General features: G+C 40.3%; 1 protein-coding gene across 2 annotated transcripts in view; it reads right to left on the bottom strand.

Annotated features, from left to right (window-relative positions):
• Positions 1–21,536, bottom strand: part of LOC124606872 (DNA polymerase subunit gamma-1, mitochondrial) — a 145,329-nt gene that overhangs the window by 64,925 nt on the left and 58,868 nt on the right. For both annotated transcript variants that reach the window (XM_047138960.1, XM_047138961.1), the window contains exons 7-8: positions 2,761–2,921; positions 58–286 (exon numbers count right to left, since the gene is read on the bottom strand). In XM_047138960.1, the coding sequence (XP_046994916.1) occupies positions 58–286; positions 2,761–2,921 (390 nt within the window). The remainder of the gene's footprint in view (positions 1–57; positions 287–2,760; positions 2,922–21,536) is intronic.

Genomic DNA, 21,536 nt, shown 5'->3' with positions numbered 1-21,536 from the left:
CAGTCTCAGGACTGAAGACCACAACAACAACTTCCTACTAACACAGTGCTTCTGTACCTGTGGAAGGAGAACACCTCTGTCGGGAGAATGCCAGGCGACAATTTGGCCCAGCACGCGGTCGCGGTTATTGCGCCAGTAGGTGAGCATTCGGCCCACTTCTAGGACACGCTGGGCTCCTTTCCAGTCACCAGTCAGAACGTGTTCTGCAAATTTCCCCATGAAGTCCCGTGACAAAGGATTGCCAACACGTGCTGATGCTCCATCTTTGTGAGGCAACTTCATAAACCTGTAACATGCACAGAGTTAGTTCAGACAAAATTACAAAAATGGAGGGGGGAGGGAGAATGATAAATCTCATCAAATAACTGTAACACTGTGTTTGTTTGTAAAGACATTGTATTGTATACTAATATGAAGTTTATCATTCTGTATTTCAGTAATGCAAAAAGATAAACTTCTTATTAGTGTGGAGTACAATTTTGTTCCAAACAAAGTAGTGGCCAATGGCTTTATCGCAGTGGTAACACCAGTTCCCATCAGATCACCAAAGTGCTGTTGGGCTTGGCTTGCACTTGAATAGGTGGCCAACCAATCTGCCTTGTGGTGTGGGTGGGCACGGTGCACTTAGCCCTTGTTAGGCAAATTGAGGAGCTACATGATTTGAGGATTAGTGCCTTCCATCACGATAACTGACAATGGCCAGGACAGCAGTGTGCTGACCATGTGCCTGTCCATATTCGCATCCAGTGACACCAGTCAGCTGAAGATGATACGGCAGCTGGCCAGTCCCATTGGGCCTTCGAGACCTGTTCAGACAGAGTTTAATTTAGTTCAGTTTAGTATTTAAGTAATGATTAGTAGTGATGAATAATGAATAATTTGGTTACTCACATGTACATTGGAGGGAACTATATAATTACACTTACGTCTAAGACCATGGATTGAAAACAGACGTGATAGTCCAAACCTAGTCTCCACAACGAAATTACTAGTACCATAGCTGTGACAGATATTGGAAGAAAATAAAAATTTAATACCCAAGTTGCTGGTCCTATCCTCCATCAGTATGTTGACACTACATAAACCAAAATTTTACTCTAGGCACTTGAACAAGAAAATGGGATATTGACACATAACTGGCACTGATTCAGAAAAATCATTTTTGTGAAACACACCCAGCATTACTTGCACAAAATAATGAGCGATACCAGCAGGGGATCTAAGCTGTTTGCATGTTCCTAGATTTGGAGCAGGTTTTATTACATCATTCCTCACAAGCATCTCGTTCCGGCGTAACCGCAAGCACCGGCGTGAAGATGATGAACGCAAGAGCAGAGAAGGCAGTAAGATGACGTCGCCAATGGTGTTCCGATTAGGACTGCACCACGACAGGAGCGGCCTCTACCTGAGGAGAAGATAAGTGCCGCTTCTGCCAGCCTCAGCCGGAGAGTAGAAGATGGACACTAACAGAGAGGCCTAAATGAGCAGTGATATTAATGACAGCAGTGACATATGAGTGAGTGTGAATGCTTACATGGACATTGTATATAGTGAAGGACATTTGCGAAAACTCATTATAAATCCAAAGTTAAGTATTGTTAATCTTATTTATTGTAATAAAAACCATTAATGAGATTTGCTTGAATTGCTGTATAGCTACCTGAGAAAGCAGCATCCTTTACGCACCCTATAAGCGACGAGTGGGCAGGGTGTCACAAATCTTCTAATTAAATTACAAACATATGGAATATCATCTCAGCTACACAACTGGATTATGAATTTCTCAGAAAGGTCACAGTATTCTGAGATTAACAGGATCTCATCCAGTGAAAATGACATTATATCTTTCATTCCCGAGGAAGTGTGACAGAGCCTTTGCTATTACGGATACACATTAATGATTTAGGAGACAATATGAGCAACCCTCTTAGCCTGCTTTCAGATGACACTATTGTTTACCATCTAGTGAAGTCAACAGAAGATCCAAATGAAAACCAAATTATTTATGCAAGATGTATGAATGTTCAAGGCAGTGGCAAATGACCTTAGACAATAAAAAGTGAGAATCCTCCCATATGAAAACTAAGACTGAGTTTCTGTCACATGATAAATGACACAATTTTATATACAGTAGATACAACTAAATATTTAGGAATTGCAGTTGGGAACAACTTAAATTGAAATGATATTACAGACCATGCTGTTGGGAAAGTGAATAAAAGACTGCCTTTTATTGGCACAACACTTGGAAGATGCAACAAAACCACTCAAGAAACTGCATACATTATACTTGTTCGTCCTCTTCTAGAGTACTGTTGCACAGTATGGGATCACTACCATATAGGATTGACACAAGACAATGGAAAAAGTTCACAGAACAGCAGTTTGTTTTGTGTCATCATAAAATATACGTGCGTCACTAATATGAGAACCAAGTTAGGATGGCAATAATTGAAACAAAGGCTTTCTTCATTGCAACACAATATTATCCTGAATATCGAACAAGATATTTCTCCACCACATGCCACAATACTTTGTTGGCTCATATTTACAAAAAGAGGAATTAGAATTATGATGAAATTATAGTAATCAGAGTTTTCACAAAAATATTTAGGTGTTAATTTTTTCCATGCGCTAACCAACAGCTGACAGTAGATATAGTTTGCTGTAGCATCTTGCTCCCTCTTCAAAACATTTAGGTGTGAACTGCAGAATAATTATATTGATGTAGTTGAAAAATCCTTAAAATAAGATACTGACCAGTGTCCTTCCACTTCAATTCCTGTCCACACTCCAGTGCCATGATACCATTCTGGTGGACAACTTTCACCATCTTTGTGCCCTTTACATACTGCAGAGTGCTCAGTTTCTTCACCTTCATCTTCTTTCAATGGGATAGGCATGTCTTCGGTTTTTGATGTCTAGTAAAAAGCAGTTCAAATAATCAACAGAAATTGTATGAATAGCGGGCTCACTATGTTTAAAAAATCAGTGTGAATAAGGTAACAATGTTTCAAATAGCACACAAAACTCAGGTAAGAAGCTGCTCACCACAAAGAGGAGGCACTGGGTTGCAGATGGGCAAAATGAAAAAGATTGATAGAAATATTGCAGCTTTGAGACAAAGGCCAACAACTGACAAAACCATGGCTACTGTCTCTGGGCGCCATGACCTGGCCACAGGCTTTGTCATCTGGAGACAATGGTCAGTGTGTGTGTGTGTGTGTGTGTGTGTGTGTGTGTGTGTGTGTGTGTGTGTGTGTGTACTTTCTACTTCTGAAGGAGGACTTTGAAGTCTGAAATATTTCTATCATTCTTTCTCATTGTGCCTGTTGTGACTCAATGCCTTCTCTTTGTTGTGACTGGCATTCTCTCCTTTTCATATTGTTATTCCATCGTGGACTTTCTGTTGTTTGATTTTGCCTATTGGCTTCTCTTCCATCTCACAACCCTGTGCTGTTTTTCTTTGTTACTATTCTCTATTGCTTTACATTACTCAGAGTCTGTCCCTTTTTTCTCTGCTTTCCACCAATGTTAAAGTTCTTCTCTTGGCAATAAATAAAAGAGATAATAATTAGCAATTTATAAGGAAAGATAGAGAGGAATTTAAAACAATAAGCCCAATGTCGAGTGTGAGAACACAATTTAAAAGCAAGCACCCCAAATTTTAAACTGAATGACGTGGTGCTAGTAAAAGTCTTTCATCCTAGCTCACAATTAAACAAGGAAACAAGCAAGATTTTCCATCTTTATGAAGGTATGTACAAAATTGTAGGAATTGCACATCTAAATAATATAGACATGATCAAAATATGTGTGTCCTATTAACACACCTCACATAAATTCACGTCCTGTGTGAATTAAGATGATTCACACTTATCAGGAGGAACAAAACTGGTGTTCTGTGAAACGGAGCATGGAATGTCAGATCCCTTAATCGGGCAGGTAGATTACAAAATTTAAAAAGGCAAATGGACAGATTAAAGTCAGACATAGTGGGAATTGGTGAAGTTTGGTGGCAGGAGGAACAAGACTTTTGGTCAGGTGAATACAGGGTTATAAATACAAAATCAAATGGGGGTAATGCAGGAGTAGGCTTAATAATGAATAAAAAAATCACAGTGCAGGTAAGCTACTACAAACAGCATGGTGAACGCATTATTGTAGCCAAGATAGACACAAAGCCCACATCTACCACAGTAGTACAAGTATATATGCCAACTAGCTCCACAGATGAAGAAGAGATTGAAGAAATGTATGGTGAGATAACAGAAATTATTCAGATAGTGAAAGGAGATGAAAACAGTGATAAGTAAAAAACTGTGAAACGCAACTGTGCACTTGTTGGCAACATTATTTAAAGAAGTCGGTGTCAAAATTACAAACCCCATTTTTCAGCCAGTGTAGCAACGCAGTACGTTGACACCAATGACAATCAACAAAAAAATAAAGCGAGTGAACATCACATTTGGTGGCCCGTGTGGGGACTATTGTATGTAAGCACAATAAAATAGGACTCGTGAACTTTAAACAGTGAACTCAACAGCGGTGCAACAACCAATCAGCGCATGGGTTTCACAGCCACAGTATAACAGCAACCAATCAGCGAGTGGGTCCTACGGAAGTAGCCACTGAGTACAGGAGCAGCCTATCAGCACGCAGGTGGACACAGCTGACAAGACGCCTCACCTTGCCACAGCTGTACAGATCGAGATGACAACCGCAGAGCAGCAGAAGATGAGTGAATGAGAATAAGGTAATTTCATAGCAAAAGTTGTTTTAAGTTATACATAATGAGTGGCTTTAACAAACAAGACAGTGTGACTGAGAACAAAGCTGTAGAGGTTAAGTTGTTAAATGATCAGAAAGACCTAAGTGGGACTGGTTCTGTAGACGATAGTGATTATAAATCAAACAAGAATGTAACTTTGAATGATGGGGATGAAAGGCCTATTGTAGATGGAATGATAAAAGCATCACATATATTGTATTGTGATGTGAGCGAAATGGAGAAAAAGAGTACTAAAGTGAATGAGATTGTTAAGGTTAAGGAGGAGGAACCTAGTAGCGAAAATCAGCAAGGGCAAAAGTTTATGGCACATGGAAAAGTGGGAGTGATGTTAATGCAAATTATATGTAGTAGACTATGTGTACAAAAGAAGACATTAGTAGCATGAAAGAAGACATTATCAGGGTGGAAAAAGAAACTGATAGCATTAGAACTGCCATGGTTAACTTAAAGGATGAACTGAAGAAAGAAATTAAAAAGGAGATTAAGGTAGTCAGCTCTAATCTTCCAGAATTAAATAAGAAGATTGAAGCAGTAGTTAAAGATTGTGATGAAAAGATAAAGAAAGTAGAGCAGAATACTATTGAGAAATTAACATTAATGTGTAGTAAATGTGCAGAAGAGAGAGAGAAGCTTTGTGATGACTATAGTAGGAGGGTGGAGGCTTCTGAAAAACAGTGTAAAGATGAAGTCAAAGCTGCCAGGAAATTTTTTGCTGAAAACAGGGTTAAACTTGAGAACCAAAATGATCCAATTAAAAGTGATTTAGGAACAGAGGTAGAAACCAAGTGTGCAGTAGTGGTAGAGGAAAAACTGGTCAAAGTAAATGAAAATGTAGATTCCAAATTGCTGGAAATGGAGAAAAAGATAGAAGAGGTATAAAATCTAAAGCATAGGGAAAGTGAAAGTGGGTCCGATTCTGACAGCAGTTGTAATGATGATGGCAATGACGTATCCAAGGACAAGGTATTTAAATTTATAACTGGTCATGTGGTAAGAAAGAATAAAGGAAGATAATATTAGGCCCAATGAAGAGTTAAGAGTTTGAGAGTGGTAATGAGGAAGAGGACTATGCTATCTGTCATTTGACTGTATCTGAAAACCATGTTGATAAGCAGGATGATAGTTTTTTCAGGGAAAGGATTAATGAGGATTTGTTGTATGAAGAAGATCATGTGGTAAGTGAAAATGAAGTGTGGCACCCTGTAATAACAGCAAGGGTACAAGGGATACATGTTAAGTGTTTACTGGGCAGGGGTAGTGACTTGAATGGCATTTCACAGAGGGTATATAAATTGTTGGTGCTACTGGTAAGCTACCAAAGAGTGTGAAACAAGAGGTACTATTAACTGTGGAATTGGCAGGACAGCTGTGGGAGTGCAATTTCTTGGTAATTCAAAATATCAGCATTGAACCAGAAGTAAGACCTACAAGCAAATAGGGGGTACAGCATTCTGTGTTGGATTCATTATGTGGCGATAATGCTTACCCCAGTTGTCTGTCTCATTCTTCATGTTTCCTGAGGCAGTCAAACTCTTCTACTATCCTATCTGTAGTTTATAAGTGAATCAGAAATATTCTATCCTTGACTTTCACGTGATTTTGTTCAGTAGGATACTTTAGTATAGGGATATGTTAGAAACAGTTTCTCAGTGTTATCTTGTGTTAGTTATAAGTAGTAGAGTCATAAGAGGATGAAAGAAAGTAAATTGGTACCATGATTAAAGAATTTCTGTCAAACAAAAAGGTAAGGTAAACTGAAAATGAAAGGGGTCAGTATATATGGAGGAGAAGGTGCATATTACCTGAAAACTATAATTAACATCTGAAGTAATCAGCTCATTGGCGCAGCAGCGGAGGCAATATGCAGTAAAAACCATCTTGGCTACCAAGCCTTAATATTAATTGTGGAACAGTACAAGCGTTTGTTTTCAGTGCAGTCAGTATATGGAGATAACTATCTACGCATAGAAGTGTGTCATGGTACAGCCTTTTCTAACATTAAGGAATTACAACTTTAATCATAGTTGCCTGGAGTAATGTGTGGAAAGAATAAGCAAGATTTGTATGTATATCACCCTTCAGGATAGAATATTAATTTGATGGAATACAGTGAAATAAAAGTGTTTCTATGTGATAATTTTGTCTAATCAGTAAAGGGAGTTAAGTTTGCCTTAGCATAGGGATTTGTTACTGTGGAGTGTTTTTCAGTAGAGTCTGTTTTGCATTGGATAAGCAGAGCAGGTATTTATTTATTACATAATGAAATAATAATAAAATAATGAATAATGTTAGGGTTTTAATGATTAGGGAGTCTGTCTCTGCAGTATGGACATTTTTTTTGAGAATGCATTCCACTAGTTAATTAAGTGAGAAAGGTAAGTAAAATAATGGAGCTGACAGATATGATTATGCAAAAGATAACTGTATACAAACAAATGTGGGGTAACTGTATTGAGGATCTATTTGTGAAGTAGGTGACAATGGGTACTGTGTATATTGTGCAATCCATGACATTGTAGTTGGGAATGAGAGATTAACAGAAAGAGCAATATTTACAAGTCATATCGGATCTATACATTATCTGAAAACTTCTATTTGTGTTCTGAGGAATTATGAGCTTAAAGTGGTAATACTGGAATGAAGAAAAGTAATTTTGCTGATTAACTGATAACTGTGGTGCTAGGTTGATGTGAATATTTCTGACAGGTCAACTATTTGGTAACATTTTGTGAGGGTTTAATTTTCTAATTGAAAGAGAATACTGCTCAGAGTTCAGTGAAGACATAGGACAATGTTTTGGTACAACATCCATCCCCTTGAGTTAGATTTGACTATTAATTAAGTTATGTAATGGTGATTCTATTCTTTTTTCATAATGTAATGATTAGCAAATCTATGCTACTGCACATCTTGAGTTTTTGCTATTTTGCAAATGGGAAAGAAACAAAAGTCTTTCAAGTTTAACCAGTTTCAGTTAGTTATGACTTAGAGTAAGGTTTCGTCATGTGATGTGCACTTGATTTAAAATGTTTTCTAGTTCACACCTTTCGTGCTATAGTCAAATTTAGTGCTAATTATTGTAATGTTATGAGAACTATGTATTTATCTGTGATGTAATGACTTATCATTTGCCATTAGCGTTAAAATATTTTTTTTCCTTAGACTTAAGTTAGAAGTAAAAGTAAATGTACTAAAGTAGGTTATTTTTTCTAATTTTTTTATGTACTGTGGTGGAGGTGAACCACCTCCAAGGAAACTGATAGCAGTGCATTTCCTTACCAACTGCCACTTGGACCTGTTAAAGGCGTGGACAAATTGGTGAGAAAATGCATAAAAGCTCATTAAAAGTGTGAAAGTGCTTGTGAAAAATACTAAACAATGAGCAAGTGAAATTTTCTGTCTAAAAAAATGAACTGCAATGTGTAGTGTAATTTAACTTTTTGCAACTCATAAGCATTTTTTTTTTTTAATTTTTTGGCGAGACAGGACTTGTACAAAGTGATATCTATCTTAAAATGTAATCTTTGTTTACCCAAAAAAGGACATCACTTAAGATGATGATGACTAATTTTTATTAAAACTTTAACTTTTGGATATTTTGTGCAAATGTGGAATACACTTTATGCAAATATTTTACATGGGGATTTTCATATGGCCAGTTCATATAAGTACCGTATTTACTCGAATCTAAGCCGCACTTTTTTTCCAGTTTTTGTAATCCAAAAAACCACCTGCAGCTTAGAATCGAGTGCAAAGTAAGCGGAAGTTCTGAAAAATGTTGGTAGGTGCCGTCACAACTAACTTCTGCCGTCGAATACATGTAGCACTACACAGGCATGCTTTGCATGAACAAAGATAAATACTGGTGCCAAAACCTCTGCGTCAGCAAACAAATTTTAAAAAGAAGGTGGAAGACAAACTTTTTTCTCTGCGCCAAGTTTTGACCACTGCATTTTCATACATTATCTAACGAAGTAAATACAAATTCCGTATTGCTCACATTCAAATGTAGCAGCACTTCAATGTACTACGAAAATCTGAATGGCAAGACTATTTGGGCTGTTTGTCAATATGGCCAACTCTACGTTCTGAACTTTTTCCTACCTGTGAGAAGAGATGGTTGCTAATAGGAACTTTTATGAATTGTGAATCACACGCAGTATTCTCTTCACCATAAGAATAATATGAAAATTTTGCCATGTATTCTTTCGTGTTTGCTGCTATCTCATTTAAACCCTGTCTGCCTAATAAACTACGAAACTAGTGTGAGGCAACAGCAAACGCGAAAGAACTTACATATCATGTCATGTTTATATTCGTATTTTTCTTATGCCTAATAGTGATACAGTCAGAAATGAAGCACAGCAGTTGACTAGATTTTTAAATCTATGATGACTCTAATTTCTGTACAGAATGTAATGTACAAAAGAGGCGTCTGAAAAGATTTTCAAACGGAGAAAAATTTTCGCTAAACTCTCGTTCAGAACATCTCCTATCATAAGCAGTCTATTCTTTGGTTCTTGTTGATCATTATCAAAGAAAGCAGCAGTGTAACAACAGATAGCAGTCTCTCGCAATTGTTTCGCTAATGAAACGATTCCTCTCTTTTTAAAAAAAACTGTAAACGGCGGTAGCGCACTCAAAAGCAAGCCATGCTGCGAGCAGCGATAGGCCGTGAACACTCATTATCAGAATGCGACAAACAATGCATGACACAGTACAATATTGCATTTTCAGCTTAGAGTGACGTGAACATCTATAACAAAGAGAACGGCACTTATAAGATCAAAGAAAAATAAGCAATCAATTCAGACCAGATGAAGTACGTGAAAAAGGTAGGGTACCCGTATAAATACAGACGGAGCATTTTTGGCTACCTGGTAAAGCTTAACTGCTAAGCTTACGACTCGAACCAAACTACTGTAGTTGTATCGTCATTCATTCGACCTAAATTGTGCCTCATATTACAATGGGCCAGCTTTGTTTCGATTTGGAGGTGCGGCCTAAAACTTTTCTCTCCCCTTGAATTTCGAGTCTCAAATTTCAGGTGCGGCTTAGATTCTGGAAATTTTTTTTCCCCTTGATTTCGAGTCTCATTTTTCAGGTGCGGCTTAGATTCGAGTAAATACGGTATAAATTTTAAAAGAAGACATATGAACTGTAGTTCTGCTAAGATTTCATTTCTAATATTTTTTATGTGCAGATTTTTAACCCACTGTCTGGGGTTACTTGTGGTCACTGAATGGCCCAGTTAGCTACTTGTAATATCTATCAAGTCGTCAGCCAAACGAAAATTACGAAATGGTTTAAACCGAAGAGGACAGATGTGGATGAAGCAAAAACTTATACAAGCTCCAGAAGTTAACTCACCTGCTGAATGCCACCAGTGAACAGAAGCCACACACAAGAAAGATACAGAAAATTTTTAGGGTAAGTGCTGTATTAGAAATGCCATTAGATAAAGAATCAGAAACCGTTTCAACTAAAGTTACTAAGTACCCAGATTTTGCTATACTACACCATAACGTTCAGTCACTCACAAATAAAATTTCCATGTTGGAAGCACTACTCCAGTATGCACTAAACATACACATAATTTGCATTACTGAACATTGGTTACAAAATGACGAAATAAAATTAACGTCACTCTCAGGATATACACTCCTGGAAATTGAAATAAGAACACCGTGAATTCATTGTCCCAGGAAGGGGAAACTTTATTGACACATTCCTGGGGTCAGATACATCACATGATCACACTGACAGAACCACAGGCACATAGACACAGGCAACAGAGCATGCACAATGTCGGCACTAGTGCAGTGTATATCCACCTTTCGCAGCAATGCAGGCTGCTATTCTCCCATGGAGATGATCGTAGAGATGCTGGTTGTAGTCCTGTGGAACGGCTTGCCATGCCATTTCCACCTGGTGCCTCAGTTGGACCAGCGTTCGTGCTGGACATGCAGACCGCGTGAGACGACGCTTCATTCAGTCCCAAACATGCTCAATGGGGGACAGATCCGGAGATCTTGCTGGCCAGGGTAGTTGACTTACACCTTCTAGAGCACGTTGGGTGGCACGGGATACATGCAGACGTGCATTGTCCTGTTGGAACAGCAAGTTCCCTTGCCGGTCTAGGAATGGTAGAACGATGGGTTCGATGACGGTTTGGATGTACCGTGCACTATTCAGTGTCCCCTCGACGATCACCAGTGGTGTACGGCCACTGTAGGAGATCGCTCCCCACACCATGATGCCGGGTGTTGGCCCTGTGTGCCTCGGTCGTATGCAGTCCTGATTGTGGCGCTCACCTGCATGGCGCCAAACACGCATACGACCATCATTGGCACCAAGGCAGAAGCGACTCTCATCGCTGAAGACGACACGTCTCCATTCGTCCCTCCATTCATGCCTGTCGCGACACCACTGGAGGCGGGCTGCACGATGTTGGGGCGTGAGCGGAAGACGGCCTAACGGTGTGCGGGACCGTAGCCCAGCTTCATGGAGAAGGTTGCGAATGGTCCTCGCCGATACCCCAGGAGCAACAGTGTCCCTAATTTGCTGGGAAGTGGCGGTGCGGTCCCCTACGGCACTGCGTAGGATCCTACGGTCTTGGCGTGCATCCGTGCGTCGCTGCGGTCCGGTCCCAGGTCGACGGGCACGTGCACCTTCCGCCGACCACTGGCGACAACATCGATGTACTGTGGAGACCTCACGCCCCACGTGTTGAGCAATTCGGCGGTACGTCCACCCGGCCTCCCGCATGCCCACTATACGCCCTCGCTCAAAGTCCGTCAACTGCACATACGGTTCACGTCCACGCTGTCGCGGCATGCTACCAGTGTTAAAGACTGCGATGGAGCTCCGTATGCCACGGCAAACTGGCTGACACTGACGGCGGCGGTGCACAAATGCTGCGCAGCTAGCGCCATTCGACGGCCAACACCGCGGTTCCTGGTGTGTCCGCTGTGCCGTGCGTGTGATCATTGCTTGTACAGCCCTCTCGCAGTGTCCGGAGCAAGTATGGTGGGTCTGACACACCGGTGTCAATGTGTTCCTTTTTCCATTTCCAGGAGTGCTGTCGCGGCATGCTACCAGTGTTAAAGACTGCGATGGAGCTCCGTATGCCACGGCAAACTGGCTGACACTGACGGCGGCGGTGCACAAATGCTGCGCAGCTAGCGCCATTCGACGGCCAACACCGCGGTTCCTGGTGTGTCCGCTGTGCCGTGCGTGTGATCATTGCTTGTACAGCCCTCTCGCAGTGTCCGGAGCAAGTATGGTGGGTCTGACACACCGGTGTCAATGTGTTCCTTTTTCCATTTCCAGGAGTGTAGATTAGCAAGTCATTTTAGCCGAGAATTTTCTAAACATGGTGGCTCTGCTATCTTTGTGAAAGAACAAATAAAGTTCTGTGATGTCAGTAAAAGTTATATTGACTCAATTACCAAAATGTCAGAGCTTAATTTCATAGTTATTAACATATATAGAGCACCAAGTGGAAACCTGTCAGTCTTCATGAATAAACTAGAGGTTCTGCTGAACAAGATCAGTACACTAAATATGAAGATAGTGCTTTGTGGGGATTTCAATGTCGATTTTTCAAAAGAGAGCAGCAGCAGAGATGCATTGATAAATATGACCAACACATTCAATATGATCCCCACATTACACTGTCCAACAAGATTAACAGAATGCACAAATTCCATTATTGACCAAATATTCATCTCAGAAACAACTTACAGATTCACAAGCAGAGTACTGAGCATGGGTTATAGTGATCATGAGGCACAGCTGCTGTGTATAGAAATGCCAATAAGTAGTAGCAAATCCAGAAAAGTAGTTGAAAAAAGAACCTTTTCTGAAGATAACATTAGAATTTTTAATCTCTTACTGGCGAAGGAGAACTGGGAAAGCATCGCAACTCAGAACAATGTTGATAGCATGTACATGAGTTTTCAGAGCATCTTTCTTCACTATGTTAATGTAGCATTTCCAAAAGTAGTAAAAACAGTAAAACCTAACAATAATAAGCAATGGGTAACTAAAGGCATAAAAATTTCCAGTGAGAGAAACAGATTTCTGCAGTACTCTTGTAAGAAATAAAGAGTAACCCAAGAATTCGCAGAGTATTCAAAAGCCTACAAAAGGATCTATGGTAGAGTAGTCACAGAGGTAAAAATTATGTGGAATGACAATTTGATAAGAAACTCATCTAACAAAATGAGATCCACGTGGAGAGTTATAAAGAAAGAAACTTGTAGTTCAGTGCCAAAGAAAAAGAATGTATCATTAACACTAGAAGGCTCAAAAGTCACAGACCCAAATTCAGTTGTGGAAAAATTCAATGAATACTTCACCTCACTAGCTGAAGACCTCATTCAAGTACACTGTCAAGGACCAGTCCCAAGTTTCTCCAAGTCAGTGACCTTCAGTGCTTCTATGTATGTGTATGAAACAAACCCCAATGAAATTGTACATAAAATTAAATCATTAAGCAATAAAATGTCAAGTGGTCTTGATGAAGTACCTGATTTCATATTAAAAGCATGTGCTCACCACATAGCAAACCCCTTGGCAAAAATTTTCAACCTCTCTTTAAAAACTGGTGTATTCCCAGATATTTTTAAAATAGCAAAAGTTTCAACACTGCTAAAAAAAGGTTATTCTGAAAAAATATCAAACTACCGACCCGTGTCACAGTTAAGTTCCTTCTCAAAAATTCTAGAAAAACTCTTCTACGACAGGCTTTTTTAAGTTTCATAAATAAATATGCACCTCTTACAGTACAACAACATGGTTTCAGAAAGTTTAAATCTACACAGACAGGAATTTTCGAATTCTTAGACTGCATTTTAAAATCCCTTGATCAACATAAATTAGCCGCAGGTATTTTTCTAGATCTATCAAAAGCCTTCGACGTCCTGGACCATAACATTCTGCTCGAAACATTAGAAAGACGAGGAGTAAGAGGTGTAGCACATAACTGGTTGTGTTCATATCTAAAAAACCGCAGGCAGAAGGTATCACTTCAGTATGAATTCAACAAAATGAATAAAACAAGAAACAACTCCTTTCTTTCTAGGGAATTACGAACAAGATATGGTGTACCACAGGGCTCAATCTTAGGTCCACTACTCTTCTTGATTTATGTGGACGACTTACCGTATTTACTCAAATCTAAGCCGCACTTTTTTCCAGTTTTTGTAAACCAAAAAACCGCCTGCGGCTTAGAATCGAGTGCAAGGCAAGCGGAAGTTCTTAAAAATCTCGGTGGGTGCCGCCACAACTTAGTTCTGCCGTCGAATATATGTAGCGCTACACAGACATGCTTTGTAGGCACAAAGATAAATACTGGTGCCACAACCTCTGCGTCAGTAAATAAATTTAAAAAAAAAAAAGGTGGAAGACAAGCTTTTTTTCTCCACGCCGAGTTTCGACTACTGCATTTTCATACATTATCCAACGAAGTAAATACAAATTCCTTATTGTTCATCTTCGAATGTAGCAGCATTTCAATGTACTAAAAACCCGACTGGCAAGAATGTTTAGGATGTTTGTCAATATAGCCAACTCTACATTCTGAATTTTTTCCTATCTGTGAGAAGAGATGGTTGCCAATAGTAACTTTTATAAATTGTGAATCACGTGCAGTATTCTCGTCACCATAAGAATAATACGAATATAAACATTTTGCCATGTATTGTTTCGTGTTTGCTGCTATCTCATTTAAATCCTGTCTGCGTGATAAACCACAAAACTAGAGTGAGACAACAGCAAACACAGAAGAATATACATATCATGTCATGTTTATATTCGTATTATTCTTATGCTAAACAGTGATACAGTCAGAAATGAAGCGAGGCAATTGACTAGATTTTTAAATCTAAGATGACTCTAATTTCTGTGCAGAATGTAATGTACTAAAGAGGCGCCTGCAAAGATTTTCAAACGGAGAAAAATTTTCGCTAAACTCTCGTTCAGAACATCTTCTATCATACGCAGCTATTATTTGGTTCTTGTTGATCATTATCAAAGAAAGCAGCAGTGTAAGTAACAACAAGTAGCAGTCTCTTGCCATTGTTTCGCTAATGAGACGATTCCTCTCTCTCTCTCTCTCTCTCTCTCTCTCTCTCTCTCCCCCCCCCCCCCTCCTTTTTTTAAAAAAAAAAAAAGCGGCGGTGGCCCGCACAAAAGCAAGCCATGCCGCTAGCCGCGACAGGCCGTAAACACGCAGTATCAGAGAACGACAAACAATGCATGACACAGTACAGTAATGCATTTTCAGCGTAGAGTGACGTAAACACCTATAACAAAGAAAACTGCGCTTATCAGATCAAAGAAAAATAAGCAATCAATTCAAACCAGACGAAGCACGTGAAAAAGGAAGGGTACCCGTATAAATACGGACGGAGCGCCTGACGCATAGCAATGGCTACCTGGTAAAGCTTAACTGCTAAGCTTACGACTCGAACCAAACTACTGTAGCTGTATCGTCATTCGTTCGACCTAAATTGTCTCATATTACAGTGGACCAACTTTGTTTCGATTTGGAGATGCGGCCTAAAACTTTTCTCTCCCCTTGAATTTCGAGTCTCAAATTTCAGGTGCGGCTTAGATTTGGGAATTTTTTTTCCTTGATTTCGAGTCTCATTTTTCAGGTGCGGCTTAGATTCTAGTGCGGCTTAGACTCGAGTAAATATGGTATCTACGAAAGGATAACGTTCTACGAGTCGGGGCGTGGAATGTCAGAAGCTTGAATGTGGTAGGGAAACTAGAAAATCTGAAAAGGGAAATGCAAAGGCTCAATCTAGATATAGTAGGGGTCAGTGAAGTGAAGTGGAAGGAAGACAAGGATTTCTGGTCAGATGAGTATCGGGTAATATCAACAGCAGCAGACAATGGTATAACAGGTGTAGGATTCATTATGAATAGGAAGGTAGGGCAGAGGGTGTGTTACTGTGAACAGTTCAGTGACCGGGTTGTTCTAATCAGAATCGACAGCAGACCAACACTGACAACGATAGTTCAGGTATACATGCCGACGTCGCAAGCTGAAGATGAACAGATAGAGAAAGTGTATGAGGATACTGAAAGAGTAATGCAGTATGTAAAGGGGGACGAAAATCTAATAGTCATGGGCGACTGGAATGCAGTTGTAGGGGAAGGAGTAGAAGAGTAGCTTACAGGAGAATATGGGCTTGGGACAAGGAATGAAAGAGGAGAAAGACTAATTGAGTTCTGTAACAAGTTTCAGCTAGTAATAGCGAATACCCTGTTCAAGAGGAGGGGGTATACTAGGAAAAGGCCGGGATATACGGGAAGATTTCAATTAGATTACATCATGGTCAGACAGAGATTCCGAAATCAGATACTGGATTGTAAGGCGTACCCAGGAGCAGATATACACTCAGATCACAATATAGTAGTGATGAAGAGTACGCTGAAGTTCAAGACATTAGTCAGGAAGAATCAATACGCAAAGAAGTGGGATACGGAAGTACTAAGGAATGACGAGATACGTTTGAAGTTCTCTAATGCTATAGATACAGCAATAAGGGATAGCGCAGTAGGCAGTACAGTTGAAGAGAGAATGGGCATCTCTAAAAAGGGCCATCACAGAAGTTGGGAAGGAAAACACAGGTACAAAGAAGGTAGCTGCGAAGAAACCATGGGTAACAGAAGAAATACTTCAGTTGACTGATGAAAGGAGGAAAAACAAACATGCTCCGGGAAAATCAGGAATACAGAAATACAAGTCGCTGAGGAATGAAATAAATAGGAAGTGCAGGGAAGCTAAGACAAAATGGCTGCAGGAAAAATGTGAAGACATCGAAAAAGATATGATTGTCGGTAGGACAGACTCAGCATACAGGAAAGTCAAAACAACCTTTGGTGACATTAAAAGCAACGGTGGTAACATTAAGAGTGCAACGGGAATTCCACTGTTAAATGTAGAGGAGAGAAGATAGGTGGAAAGAATGCATTGAAAGCCTCTATGAGGGTGAAGATTTGTCTGATGTGATAGAAGAAGAAACAAGAGTCGATTTAGAAGAGATAGGGGATCCAGTATTAGAATCGGAATTTAAAAGAGCTTTGGAGGACTTACAGTCAAATAAGGCAGAAGGGATAGATAACATTCCATCAGAATTTCTAAAATCATTGGGGGAAGTGGCAACAAAACGACTATTCACGTTGGCGTGTAGAATATATGAGTATGGCGATATACCATCTGATTTTCGGAAAAGCATCATCCACACAATTCCGAAGACGGCAAGAGCTGACAAGTGCGAGAATTATCGCACAATCAGCTTAACAGCTCATGCATTGAAGCTGCTTACAAGAATAATATACAGAAGAACGGAAAAGAAAATTGAGAATGCGCTAGGTGACGATCAGTTTGGCTTTAGGAAAAGTAAAGGGACGAGAGAGGCAATTCTGACGTTACGGCTAATAATGGAAGCAAGGCTAAAGAAAAATCAAGACACTTTCATAGGATTTGTCGACCTGGAAAAAGCGTTCGACAATATAAAATGGTGCAAGCTGTTCGAGATTCTGAAAAAAGTAGGGATAAGCTATAGGGAGAGACGGGTCATATACAATATGTAAAACAACCAAGAGGGAATAATAAGAGTGGACGATCAAGAACGAAGTGCTCGTATTAAGAAGGGTGTATAAAAGAAAGGTTCAGAAGTGGAATTAAAATACAAGGTGAAAGGATATCAATGATACGATTTGCTGATGACATTGCTATCCTGAGTGAAAGTGAAGAAGAATTAAATGATCTGCTGAACGGAATGAACAGTCTAATGAGTACACAGTATGGTTTGAGAGTAAATCGGAGAAAGACGAAGGTAATGAGAAGTAGTAGAAATGAGAACAGCGAGAAACTTAACATCAGGATTGATGGTCACGAAGTCAATGAAGTTAAGGAATTCTGCTACCTAGGCAGTATAATAACCAATGGCGGACGGAGCAAGGAGGACATCAAAAGCAGACTCGCTATGGCAAAAAAGGCATTTCTGGCCAAGAGAAGTCTACTAATATCAAATACCGGCCTTAATTTGAGGAAGAAATTTCTGAGGATGTACGTCTGGAGTACAGCATTGTATGGTAGTGAAACATTGACTGTGGGAAAACCTGAACAGAAGAGACTCGAAGCATTTGAGATGTGGTGCTATAGACGAATGTTGAAAATTAGGTGGACTGATAAGGTAAGGAATGAGGAGGTTCTATGCAGAATCGGAGAGGAAAGGAATATGTGGAAAACACTGATAAGGAGAAGGGACAGGATGATAGGACATCTGCTAAGACATGAGGGAATGACTTCCATGGTACTAGAGGGAGCTGTAGAGGGCAAAAACTATAGAGGAAGACAGAGATTGGAATAGGTCAAGCAAATAATTGAGGACGTAGGTTGCAAGTGCTACTCTGAGATGAAGAGGTTAGCACAGGAAAGGAATTCGTGGCGGGCCACATCAAACCAGTCAGTAGACTGATGACCAAAAAAAAAAAAAAAAAAACTATAAAAACTATCCTGTTTGTCGATGACACCAGCATATTGCTCACTGGATCCAGTCCAGAAACTTTGCGGTCCACAGCGAAAGTTCTATGAAAAGACTTTCTGAGTGGTTCACAAAAAACAAACTCATTATAATTACTGAAAAAACTGTCTGTGTCGATTTTCATTTAATTCCTCCAACTAATCAAATGTCTATTCAAGTCCAATTAAAAAATGATCCCCTAGAAAATGTAAGCGTCACAAAAATTCTTGGGTCTTTGGGTTCAGCAAGACAAGGTGGGACACACATATAAATAACTTGCGTAGAAAACTATCATCTGTGTGCTATGGCCTAAGAATTTTAAAGGCTACAACAAACAAAACAACAGTACTGCAAGCATACTATGCACAGTTCCACTCACTAATCCGATATGGGATCATTTTCTGGGGCTACCCAACTCACAGTGTAAAGGTTTTTAGAATGCAAAAAAGAGCTTTAAGAATAATTTGTGGCCTTAAAAAGATGGAGTCCTGTAAATCCCATTTTACTGAGCTTGGTGTTCTAAATGTTCCAAGTCTATTCATTTTTGAAACTATCTTGTTCACTAGGGACTACCTCCTGAAAACAGGCAAACTGCTACAGAACAAAAGTGTACACAACTATAGTACCAGAAGGGAATCAAATATACATCAAAAATATCACAGAACAACCACCTATCAGAGGAGCATAATTAACATTGGTGTAATACTACACAATAAGATACCAGAGGAAATAAAAAATACCACTCATCCAATATTTAAAGCTAAACTAAAGGCATTTCTAATAAAGCACTGTTTCTATTCTGTCAGAGAATTTCTGAATAAGTAACGAAATTAATTGTGGTAGGTACCTAATTTTAATTGCTAATACTATGTATTATTGTAACTTATCTTTGACCTGTCCAATATCAATTGTACAATTTGTGCTATATGATAAAACTGGACCAATAAAAAATCAAATCAAATCAAAAATATCTGGTATATCCAATGAGGGGGTGATGTTACAAAGCAAGATGAGATAATTTTACTTCCCTCACTTGTTTTTCCATTTGCCTCCTTAAAATTCAGTTTTTCAATTTTAATTAATTAAAATTAACATACACAAGTATAATCTGCATTTTTATAAAAGACAAAGGTTGGTCCTCAGATAATACACAGTTATATATGTGAGCAGAATATAACACCAGATCTAATTTTGTGCTTAGTTTTATGTATGTGTCTGATTTTCTAATTTATTTTGACTATTCCTAGTTAGTATCTTTTGTTATAGGCTGAAATCAGTAATTGGTTCGTAACTTAAAATCTGTTGTTGAAGTATAAATTCTGTACTAATTATAAACATTTGGAGGAACAACTAATTGTATTCTTAAAGGATCTATTTGCCTCTATTTGAAAACATGTTGGCAAAGCCAGCCCTTAATTAATTCCAAAGTAATTAACAGTTTTGTCCAAAGTATTGTTTGTGTAATGATATTTGTTAATTTCATCATTTAAACAAATAAATTTGGCTTAAACCTTGTAGAAGAAACTGTTAAAAAGAACAAACTTTTCAATGTATTCAGTTAATTTAATGAGTTAAGTTTTAATTGTAATTTCTGTAAATTAAACTTCGAACAATGTGTAGTTTCAGCACCTATTATTGTGAGGATATATAAGGGCTTTTACTGCTCGTAGATGTTAAATAGTAAACTATTGTAGCAGTATGTGGATTTTGCCTGCAAACTATCAATGAGGCTTATTGAAAGTTAAACAATGGAGCACTGCTCACATATACACTCCTGGAAATTGAAATAAGAACACCGTGAATTCATTGTCCCAGGAAGGGGAAACTTTATTGACACATTCCTGGGGTCAGATACATCACATGATCACACTGACAGAACCACAGGCACATAGACACAGGCAACAGAGCATGCACAATGTCGGCACTAATACAGTGTATATCCACCTTTCGCAGCAATGCAGGCTGCTATTCTCCCATGGAGACGATCGTAGAGATGCTGGATGTAATCCTGTGGAACGGCTTGCCGTGCCATTTCCATCTGGCGCCTCAGTTGGGCCAGCGTTCGTGCTGGACGTGCAGACCGCGTGAGACGACGCTTCATCCAGTCCCAAACATGCTCAATGGGGGACCGATCCGGAGATCTTGCTGGCCAGGGTAGTTGACTTACACCTTCTAGAGCACGTTGGGTGGCACGGGATACATGCGGACGTGCATTGTCCTGTTGGAACAGCAAGTTCCCTTGCCGGTCTAGGAATGGTAGAACGATGGGTTCGATGACGGTTTGGATGTACCGTGCACTATTCAGTGTCCCCTCGACGATCACCAGTCGTGTATGGCCAGTGTAGGAGATCGCTCCCCACACCATGATGCCGGGTGTTGGCCCTGTGTGCCTCGGTCGTATGCAGTCCTGATTGTGGCGCTCACCTGCACGGCGCCAAACACGCATACGACCATCATTGGCACCAAGGCAGAAGCGACTCTCATCGCTGAAGACGACACGTCTCCATTCGTCCCTCCATTCACGCCTGTCGCGACACCACTGGAGGCGGGCTGCACGATGTTGGGGCGTGAGCGGAAGACGGCCTAACGGTGTGCGGGACCGTAGCCCAGCTTCATGGAGACGGTTGCGAATGGTCCTCGCCGATACCCCAGGAGCAACAGTGTCCCTAATTTGCTGGGAAGTGGCGGTGCGGTCCCCTACGGCACTGCGTAGGATCCTACGGTCTTGACGTGCATCCGTGCGTCGCTGCGGTCCGGTCCCAGGTCGACGGGCACGTGCACCTTCCGCCGACCACTGGCGACAACATCGATGTACTGTGGAGACCTCACGCCCCACGTGTTGAGCAATTCGGCGGTACGTCCACCCGGCCTCCCGCATGCCCACTATACGCCCTCGCTCAAAGTCCGTCAACTGCACATACGGTTCACGTCCACGCAGTCGCGGCATGCTACCAGTGTTAAAGACTGCGATGGAGCTCCGTATGCCACGGCAAACTGGCTGACACTGACGGCGGCGGTGCACAAATGCTGCGCAGCTAGCGCCATTCGACGGCCAACACCGCGGTTCCTGGTGTGTCCGCTGTGCCGTGCGTGTGATCATTGCTTGTACAGCCCTCTCGCAGTGTCCGGAGCAAGTATGGTGGGTCTGACACACCGGTGTCAATGTGTTCTTTTTTCCATTTCCAGGAGTGTAAAAC

Source organism: Schistocerca americana, chromosome 3 (genome assembly GCF_021461395.2).
Source record: "Schistocerca americana isolate TAMUIC-IGC-003095 chromosome 3, iqSchAmer2.1, whole genome shotgun sequence".
NCBI classification, from domain to species: Eukaryota; Metazoa; Arthropoda; class Insecta; order Orthoptera; family Acrididae; genus Schistocerca; species Schistocerca americana.
The sequence above is the reverse complement of the archived record's forward strand: the minus strand, read 5'-3'. Positions and strand labels throughout refer to the sequence as shown.